Source organism: Opisthorchis viverrini (genome assembly GCF_000715545.1).
Source record: "Opisthorchis viverrini unplaced genomic scaffold opera_v5_24, whole genome shotgun sequence".
Taxonomy (NCBI): Eukaryota; Metazoa; Platyhelminthes; class Trematoda; order Opisthorchiida; family Opisthorchiidae; genus Opisthorchis; species Opisthorchis viverrini.
In genome coordinates this window covers 653781-663574 of record NW_008751680.1, presented here as the reverse complement: position 1 = coordinate 663574, position 9794 = coordinate 653781, and the positions used below count along the sequence as shown (strand labels likewise).

Genomic DNA, 9794 nt, shown 5'->3' with positions numbered 1-9794 from the left:
ATCACTCAAAATCACAACTTTCGCATCTGTTACCTCATGACACGTCACCAATAACGCGTTGAGTGAAGTCAATCAGCGCAGGAAAATCAGGAAAACTTCGGCAAGACACGTAAAAGGTTAAAAAGCAGTGAAACCATCAACTTCGATATCCAGCATAACCTCAGTTTTACGGAGCGCTTTAAAGCACACCTCAATAATCTTTTGACTTTATTAGTAATAATAATAATAGTAGTAGTAGTAATAAGTCTAATGTTTCTTTCTGTCAGGAAATGAGTTTTTCGGTTCTTCTGCCTCTTTTATGCGGGTGTTGGAATTACGGGCTTGAAACAGCATAAAAACGGCAGTTTTTCTACAAGTCACGTGAGATTTATTATGACGTTGCCTAGTATAATTCGTAAAGAATTCTCAGATTCAGCGTAGTAGCCTATGAAATGTCTGGCGCAATCCAACCCATGTCTTTGATCCAGCTGAATAAAATTTTGAGGATGGAATATTACAAGATGTGAAGATTTAGGTTCGCTTTCACCATTCAAATAGGTAAGCCGAATAGTTTTTTCAAAGCAGTGGTCAAAAAGGGACAAAACCTCATTCCCCATATTAATAAAAGCAATTGAGTAGGAAGCTAACACCTTGAGCTAACGCGTGTGCAACCCTTTGATAGTGGATATCAGACTACTGTTCGCACACGCTAAAAAAACTGAGTTTGATGGGGCTGTGTAAATGAACAGGAATATGGATCTAAGGAACAGAAAAAAAACGATAAACATTCGCTTTATAAGGACACCACCTTTACTAAAAGCCACAAATATTTTTTCTAACATTCACTTCCAAAACGGCATTCGACAAAGATGCCACATTTTGGCTGTGTGGGATTTCGATGAAGTGATTCCGGAACTTTAATCTTGCTTTTATCCTGCATGTGGAACCAAACTGCAACAAAAGCAAGAAGCATTAAACAGTTGCTTCATCCTTGTTGGAAATAATCCACAGTGCACATGCATCTACAGAGAGATTCGAATTAAACAGTTCCAGAGTGACTGCTACGCCGATTTGATTTCCTTCTACGGGTGGCCGACCAGTAGTTTGTCCCTCACCTCAGGAGGTCATATGTTGAATGTCTGCCCAAGCGACGACTGTGCAAGTGGAAGGTTCATGCGGACTGGGATTCCTTTCCCAGTGGGTAGTTCACTGACTGGTGGCCGATAATTATGATAGAGATATGACTGCTAAATGGTGATTCTCGGCTTTTCACCATGGACTGGCTTCTACTGAGGGATGAAGTATCGATTAGGTATGAGTATCTTAATTTTACAGTGACAAACATGAGCTTGCTGGCAGCCAATATTTGCCGTTCCGGGCAAATGGCTAGATATATTAGCACCCATCATTTCTGTAATGTGATTCACAAAGCATAAGCAAAACTAGCAGTATTTGATACGACGGTAATACAAGAGGAGTCGGTTTTGCCAGCTTTATCCTGAATGTCAACGGAACACCTAGAATTTTCTTTGCATCCCTAGTTTTCTGAAACAACATGTGCACAGAGTATCAGAGGGGACACTTGCCGCAAAGATGAGTTGTGAAGTGCATGTCCTCGTTCATTCGACTGCCCGGACCAAGAAACTCGCAGGCTTGATGGAAGTGGGGTTTCAAGTCAGCGTTTGTAGTAAGGCCTTCTTCGTTTAGAGTTGAGCTTATAAAGTTCATGGGAATTACAGCTGCTGAACAATGGAACAGGTAAAGATAGCAGTTTGTATGGTACAGGGAATGTCGAAGCGACCTAAAACGCAATTTTTAAAGCCGATTCTATGAACTAAATGAGTTTCCTATCTAACAATGAATTTTTAAAGCCGATTCTATGAACTAAATCCTATCTAACAATACCAACTTGTGGTCCCTACTCGAAACTGGGCCTTGCAGTGTCTCAGCAATATTAACGAGCAGTCACGTCGCCAATTTTTAGAGGAGCGGTTAATGAATAGTTCCTTTCCCTCTGGCGTGGCTTGATAGAACACTTATACAAAGTGTTTCAGGTTACTCTGGTCATCAAATTACTTTCTGGAACAATCTTTCACTCGTGGCGAAAAAAATTTGTCGTCGGATGACTTCGCTATATTATTTGAAGCATTCGCTTGGGCGGCATCCCAATGATTTATTCGATTTGCCGCTCACCGTTCCTGGCTATGCAGTGTAGCAAATATCAAAACTAAGGTCAGTTCTAATTTCTAATCGGTCAAACTATTCTTGCAAATGCTCTTTTGTATCAATCAGCCTTTCACCGTCAATTTCAGATTTGAACGTCTATGATAGTCTCGTTACCCATAAAATATAATTAAGCTGCTCAGTAAGGAAAATACCTTCAGATTTGACGATTTGAAGGCCAGTGAACCCCGGACCTCATTGTATACTCTGCTCAGCTTGCTATGTTGAATTACAGCGCGATGTTCGCTGGGACCATTTCTGAGCACAAAGATAAGATTGGGAAGCCATTGCATTGAGCCGTTCAGAGAGAGTCACTCAGTTGATATTGAGTCCTGTGAGACCGCTCCAATCTGATACCAAGCCGCATTCACGCCTCTATCGAAACATCTTGAAATTCCTATTGGATCATCTCGAAAACTCTGTAGAGACCTCTTTTAAAAAAATTCCCGGATGTCCATACACGAAAAACTATTAATACAAAACATATAGTAGAGTATGAATGTCCAAATGATCCCAATGGGGTTGAAAATCCATGGGTAATTATGCCAAAACACAATTATGGAGTTAGGGAGTTGATGAATGATGATCCTAAGGACAGAAAAAATCTAATCAATTAAATAATTTCTTATTGTTATCAGAAAAGCTTACAGTTTAAGTGGTTCGAACTGACAGAACATCATCGGACTGGTCCATTTTGCCCTTTGTCTTTGAAATATCCAAGCTTGTAACTAACCAATCAGACCAGATGAAGTTGCTCTGACAGCCAGGTTACATTCAGGTGGTCAGTCTGAATGAATATGATATGAACGGGACGAATGTGGCTATATGTACAAGCGTACTGTTTATAAAATCCTGTCAGAACCATGTGATAAAGGTTACTCAGGATGGGACGGGTGACAGATTTCTCTGTCTGCTTTGAAAACTTGTAGTCAGAATGGTCGTATATACGAAAAAAATTTTGGTAAACAGGAGTTGTGACGTTATACAGAACTACATCTACAGCAGTTCGAGTAATGTTGCGATGATGACAAGCTACAAGAGGTGGTGGTGGGGTGGTTTGAAATTTCAGGTAGACAATCAGCTTGATAGAGGAACAAATAACCAGGAATTGGCAAAATTTTGCAGGTAGAAGGGGACAGATCCGACGATCACTACTGACTTGTAAGACCGACAGTGCTGCTCTGAGAAGACGTACAACTAGCACACGCTCTTGTCCATCGTGTGTAACTTTCAGCCTATCAATTAGCTTTCTGAACCCTGTTCAAACCAGCTGATTTCACGTGACCTTATTTATCGGACATCCTTAACTACTTGTTGAATTCCTCAGTGACATGCTTCTGTTTGCACAGGAAGTATACACTTGTTTACCAGGCAACAGACAAACCAAGCTGAGACCAGCGCTCTACAAGCCGTGAACACTATCCAGTCAGTAGCTGTGCTGATAGGAAAACACCATCGAGTGAATCGGCCGCCTTCTTACTGAAGATGATCTTGGGCTTTGATCAGCCAATCAACAGCGCTCAGCTGTTTTAGATCAACCAGCCCCAGGGCCAATCAGACAGTGGACAACTTACATGCGATTACATTCGAACTATGTACACAATGTTGTAAACGCCCAAAAACCCCGTGCTTCTTCATTGATAAGGTGGGGTTTTCCTGGATCAGCTTTGAACAAACAAACGAGCGTCCGCGGATATCCTGATAAAGGATCTGCAGTTCGTGTCACGTGAGTAATGTACCTAGCCTCTCAGATCAATGGGATACCGGTTTAAATCTCCTGGGGAGTGTATAGGTGCAGGTGGGTCTCGAATTTCTTGCATTTCGTGTTCATCAAAACTGAATATCACATTAATCCTGAGTCACTGGCCACTGTGGTGTGCTCGTTCGAAATAAAAGCACATTTGCTCACACACGACGTTTATGCAGAGTAATTTCTCCAAGGATTTAGAGGAGAACATACATATTCTCGCCAGATAATCACCCTAGGCCTGAGCTTGGTACTTTTTGGCGTCTGATTTTTGAGGGTTGTTTTTCCAACACTATGAAGGAAATCAACGCACAGTCCCTATAACTGAAGCATGAAGCGGTGCTTACGAAGGTTATTTAGTTGAAGAATATCGTGACTCAGCTGGAGTTTAATTGAGTCTCCCAGAAACACGAAAATCAGTCTGCAACTGGGTTTACTTCACTTTACACAAGATCTTTAATTAGAACTTTCTTACTGATGCTCCAAATCTGGGCAAATGTCTGCTGGAGAAGGCAGCTAAAACTGAAACTAAAATTGTGCACATTGATTTAGAAACCACCAGTATTCGTTTCGCAAAGTTCCCGTTGCCCTGTACTGTCCACCACAGTGGTGAGGCAAACGAAGTATTCAACGACGCAGTGGGTTGCTTAACACAACTTCTTTGATTGACTGAATTTCTTACCTGATGTGTAGGCACAAACAATGCAGTTCGATTTTTTAGGCCGGACTGAGCACAACCCTAACAGTGAAGTGCGAATGATAGTCTTCTGAAGGTCTCTTTCAATCAGAGCCAGCAGCATCCGTGTGGACAACCTGATGCTTCTGCCGTAATGGAGGTATGATGTGACATGAGACTATTGATAGTCTTAAGTACCGTAGTTGTCCGTGGTCTGCGATACTGCGATACTGAAAAACCTGATCGCATGACAGCGGTGTTTGGCAGTCTTAAGTACCGTAGTTGTCCGTGGTCTGCGATACTGCGATACTGAAAAACCTGAGCGCCTGACAGCGGTGTTTGGCTGGAAATACAACTGCATTTCAATCCTTACAGAACAAGTCACTACACATGTTCCAACCCCCAAGATGGATACCTAGGTGACTTCGTTCGTCAGACTTCCACCCAGCGATCAACCTTGTATGAGAAACTCTCTGTGTCGCACTGATCTCATCCATTATAGTTCAGTGGGTCAAGGAGACACAAACCGTCACGCCACGTTAGGGTTTGTGACGACCATGACGTCCATGAAATGCCTCAGTAGATCGCTCCAACCAGAGTCGTTATGTCTCATGCTATTCAACTTTATCCACCATTTAAGTGCACTCAGCTGCTATACACCAACGAATAATAGCGACTTAGATATAAAGGGGATAACCAGTGACCATGTGGACTTGAAATAGGATTAGTCGAGGCGATACATGAGTAACTAGGTCATTCAGGCTGCGATGATTCATTTGGGTGACAGCGCTATCCAAGGTATCCAGACAGCTCAGTTCTGATTACCCCATTGTTTGTGGGCTCAATGTAATTTTTTTAAGTCCCGAAAATCACCTAAATATACTGCGCCAAGTAACGTCCTCCCACAATTCAACCTTAACTATAAAACCTTAGCTTGGTGGCAGAAACACAAATTACATGAAGAATTGCTGAGAAGCGATCGGTCAGGGCACACAGCATAGGTATTTTTGCACGCCTCAAAGACAGCAGTAACACCTGTAACACCATTTCGGCACATAGCACTGAAGGAATCACGAAAACTTCTGCCAGATCGCCCAAGCCTAGACAGGAGAAGTTGAGATGCAGGGGTCGGGTTCGAAACACCGATCTTCCGGACGGTGAATTCGAGCTTTAACCACTGAGTCACTTCGCACAGGTTGTTTAGCTTGACGCTGCCACTGCATGTATTTGGTAAGCTGATCAAACAACTTAAATGACTAGATATAGTTTTCGATTCCTGTTGGGACATGCAGCACATACCCGGGTGCATACCAATGGTGGTGGTTGGTGAATTATATAGCGGGTACGTCGCAATACCAGAAAAGCAGAGTTTTTTTATCATTTAACTGAAAAATCAGCCAACGAGTTTCACGTCTTTGCGGGTTATCAAGTAAGAAGAGGGCTCATAATTTACTAGAGAAGAATTTATGAACCCATTATACCTGCTCTTTTTATAACCACACCCATTGTATGCGGCACCAGCGATCCAAAACGTTCTACTTTGCTGCATATCAGGGAGCCATTTTGGTCCCTGATTACTGGCAAGAGGTTTACGAGGACCAGTCGAACAAATCAAGTGGAACAGCTTGCGCGCGTTCCCAGCATTCTTTGCATCCTTCAATTCTTCGGTTTTTCCAGTCCACCAAACTTCTCGGTCTGTGCGGACACTCAGTTTCACCTGGCGTCGGATGATGTGCCAAGTTGAGTTGTAGTGGCGGCCAGGTGGAATCTGTCGCCAGGTCTCCTGCGAAGACACTATCCTATCAGAAATCCAATGTTTGGATGGTACCGAAAGCAGACGTTCTGGCTTTGAGTAGCGCTTTGGATACCTTTGCGCAGTGGCCGTTTATATCCGACACCGTACCGTCCGGCAGGCATTTGAGGACCTGGTTCTGATAGCTTCGTTTGACTTCTGGGTACACTAGCTTCTCAGTCGCTAAGCTAGGTGTGCGCGTTTTGCGTGCACCTGAAAAGCATAATGAAAAGCAGCAGCGTACAAGTGCATGGTCGGAGTCCACGCTGGTATTCAGAAGGAGTGGCAGGCGGTGACCGACTCTCGCCCCCGATAATTGACGGCGATGTGATCCACTGTTCACAACTGTTTGTCACAGAATGCTATTATGCTAGGTGCTAGACTTTTGAGTGGGTCGTCAAAAACTGAAAGCAAAGTTATATTTCACATCTAAAGAAGCTGCAGAATAAATGTGCACCAATTCGGTGTCAAAGCCGATTCGAAGTTATGAAATTTAACCTGAGTTGGCAAGCATAAATTAACAGTGCTTTCCACTAGGTTGCCGAAACTTGCCGAATTAAATTTTGATATGGCTTCCACGGGGTATCGGAAGTTGATGATGGCTCAGGCGCATGAAAATCCACCCATTCATCAATAGAATAATTATCCAGATGATGTTTCCCTATCACTTGTATTCGGTCGGATTTCTTGCCTAAGAACATCTTTGTGCTGATTTCACAATAAAAAATCTGTGGGTTCTACAAATATGAGGTTTGATTTTTGGTCTAACAGGCCATTTTAATTAATAAAATTTTCCGACTATTATTTAGTAGTCAGAAAGCATTGTCCAGTTGTCAGGTGGCCGTTCGAACTAGTCAGGAATGCACCAACGGATGTGTGGTCCAACAGTAATTAGTGGTAATCAATGTTAATCGAAAGATCACCTGTACGATCCCACAACGTCCTCTCATGTGTCTGATTCAGACGAAGGAGTTCATGTGGGTGAGTTTTCTGGGACATGAGAACAACATTACATTATACTAGGTACAGTTTCTTATTCGGTTTTGAGCCTAAATCTTATTTTTGTGATAGTTACCAACATACGTCTGATGGGTGTTTATAAATTCTGACTAGACTGTGGGGTTAACTACCTTAATTGACTTCTATTCACCAAAAAATTACATCCTTGCTTCCACTTTCTAGCCAAACTTCAGAATGTTCACAAAGAGACTATCCCATTGGACATCATAGAATAGGTGTGGAGAAATGCCCTTCTCTCTTGAGCGGAATGGCAGCCAGATAGCTTCGGTGGTGGTCAAAGAGGGCCTCCTCAGTCTGTGGTTGCGTAAGTCGCCCCATTCCGAAATAATTCGCCTTTCGTGCCATCGTTCAGCCCAGAAGTCCAAGTGGCAGAACGTGTATTGCAAGCTGCAACAATCCGGATGGTTTTACTGGTTCCACAAGTCCGGTTACAGAAAGCCTATACATGGAGTGGATCTGAAGGTAAGCAGTGAATATTTCCTTGCAATTCGCTGATCTGGGGATCAAGGTGGTTGCAGCCTTTTTCGCCCATGGTGAACTGACAAAAGCACTTAGCGTGAGACCAGCTGGAATGATTGACGCAGATTACGAAAGAGCGTTTGCTTTGACAAAAGAGCCGGTGGTGGGAAGCGAAATATTCTTCTTCTTATGCTCAAACATGGCCGAAATGAAGTGAGTATCCTGATTGGACCATTTTTTCTCCCTGGTAGAATGGCTTCACACATCCGCACTCAGAGCAACTCTCAGGATGTTTGAGATTATCCTATAAATATTAGACTTTCGCGTGGTTTGCTATGCAGCGACTACTGCCAACGGTGACAAAAAGGAGGATGAGCAGGAGGATGAAACTTGGAATCAGTTAGACTATTAGTAGCGCAGGATGAAAACGGGTATTTGGTCATGGATGCAGCTGATAATATTCTTTGTTCGGCTGGCATGAGAGCAAAGCCAACTTGTCATTTTTCGAACGAACGTCAGAATATAGCATATATGTGAATAGCACAGAATAGGTTGTAATTTGTTTCCAGACTGACCAAAACAAATCATGTTCATGTATGAGAAACGGGAGGCATATACAAACCTAACAAACTAGTGTGAAGTAAGAAAAAGTCACTCGGTTTCACTCAAGTTTCCGTGTACCCGAGCGCATACGCACTGCTTTGATATCCCAACTGACATTTCATTTTGGAGTTCGTTTATCATGTTCTGAACACGTGGTCAGCTTAGTTGGAGGGTCATGGCTAAATTCGTCTGTTTGCAGTCTGCGATGGATTCGGTCGTTTCCGGAGTATATGTCCGTACCTATGTGGCCTATGTGCCTATGGTCTATGCCGACCAGGTGGGTTCGGACTGAGTTTCCAAGTAATCCTTTGCTGTTACCAGGCCACCATTTAGAACACAGCTTCCGGATGCAAGTGGCATCCTGGCAGGTTGCAGAAGAAGGAATTCTAGACGCGCCAGAAGGAGTAAGCAACCATGGATAAGGCTAATACTAGTGATTGGCCTTTGTTGTTCAGCGGAATTGCTGGACCGCTTTTGAAAGTGGACATTACACATCCACAATGCCAAAGGTAGCGTTGGTGATACTAATATGATATACGATATGTGCGGTTTTACCCTGAAAGAGTGAAAGCTTTAAAAGGCTGCGCGATTACACTCAACTTTTCCTCAGCAAAGTCTCGCGGTAGCAAATACCTCGAACTATCTAGCACCAGAGGTTTAGGTCCTCCTGAAGAGTGTCGTTTAAACATATCTTTCCAGCTGAGCAATTAAACAAGTCCTATTTCTGTTTCAAACTGGTGAAATGAGTGCACGGTCCACTCCAAGTTTTCTCTCAATACAATGTACGTTTCAAGGACCATTTTGTTCAGCTACACAGAAAACAGATAATAATGATCAACATCAACGAAAAATGTTGCACATAATGGACTAGGCAGTGATCTTCTTAACATCTGGTCTCTTTGTTCACAAAGATTACGTTTGACAAGAAACTGAGGACTTGGGGTGCAGTGGGGCAACAACATATTCAACTTCATTATAGGTAGACCGATTTCTGTTTACCTTTCCGTAATGAAGCTGCGAATAGAGTCAGTGGCTTCAAGCAGAGTGCCAGTGGTAAATAGCTGGAGATCACTGACCACTCACATTGTCACCAAGCAGCGGGGGGCGTTTTCACGGCCATTTCTATAGTTTTACCTGTTTAGAACAGCAGTTTCTAAGTTCTTTCAAGATGATATAGGAGAATTCATTTGTTCCATCTGAATTAGAACAAGATCATCCGAACGAAAATCGCTTTTACTATGTCTTTTGTACTACCTCAGACATATATATATGTAGATATACGATTCAATCGGAAT

The 9794-nt window shown here is 42.8% G+C and overlaps 1 protein-coding gene across 1 annotated transcript in view; it reads left to right on the top strand.

Moving 5' to 3' along the window:
- Positions 1-7662: 7662 nt before the first annotated feature.
- The window catches only part of T265_02078 (hypothetical protein), a gene marked incomplete at both ends in the record, with an annotated part of 14579 nt that continues 12447 nt past the window's right edge, over positions 7663-9794 (top strand). The window contains 3 exons of the mRNA XM_009166237.1: positions 7663-7741; positions 7790-7899; positions 7946-8109. Of these exons, the coding sequence (XP_009164501.1) occupies positions 7663-7741; positions 7790-7899; positions 7946-8109 (353 nt within the window). The remainder of the gene's footprint in view (positions 7742-7789; positions 7900-7945; positions 8110-9794) is intronic.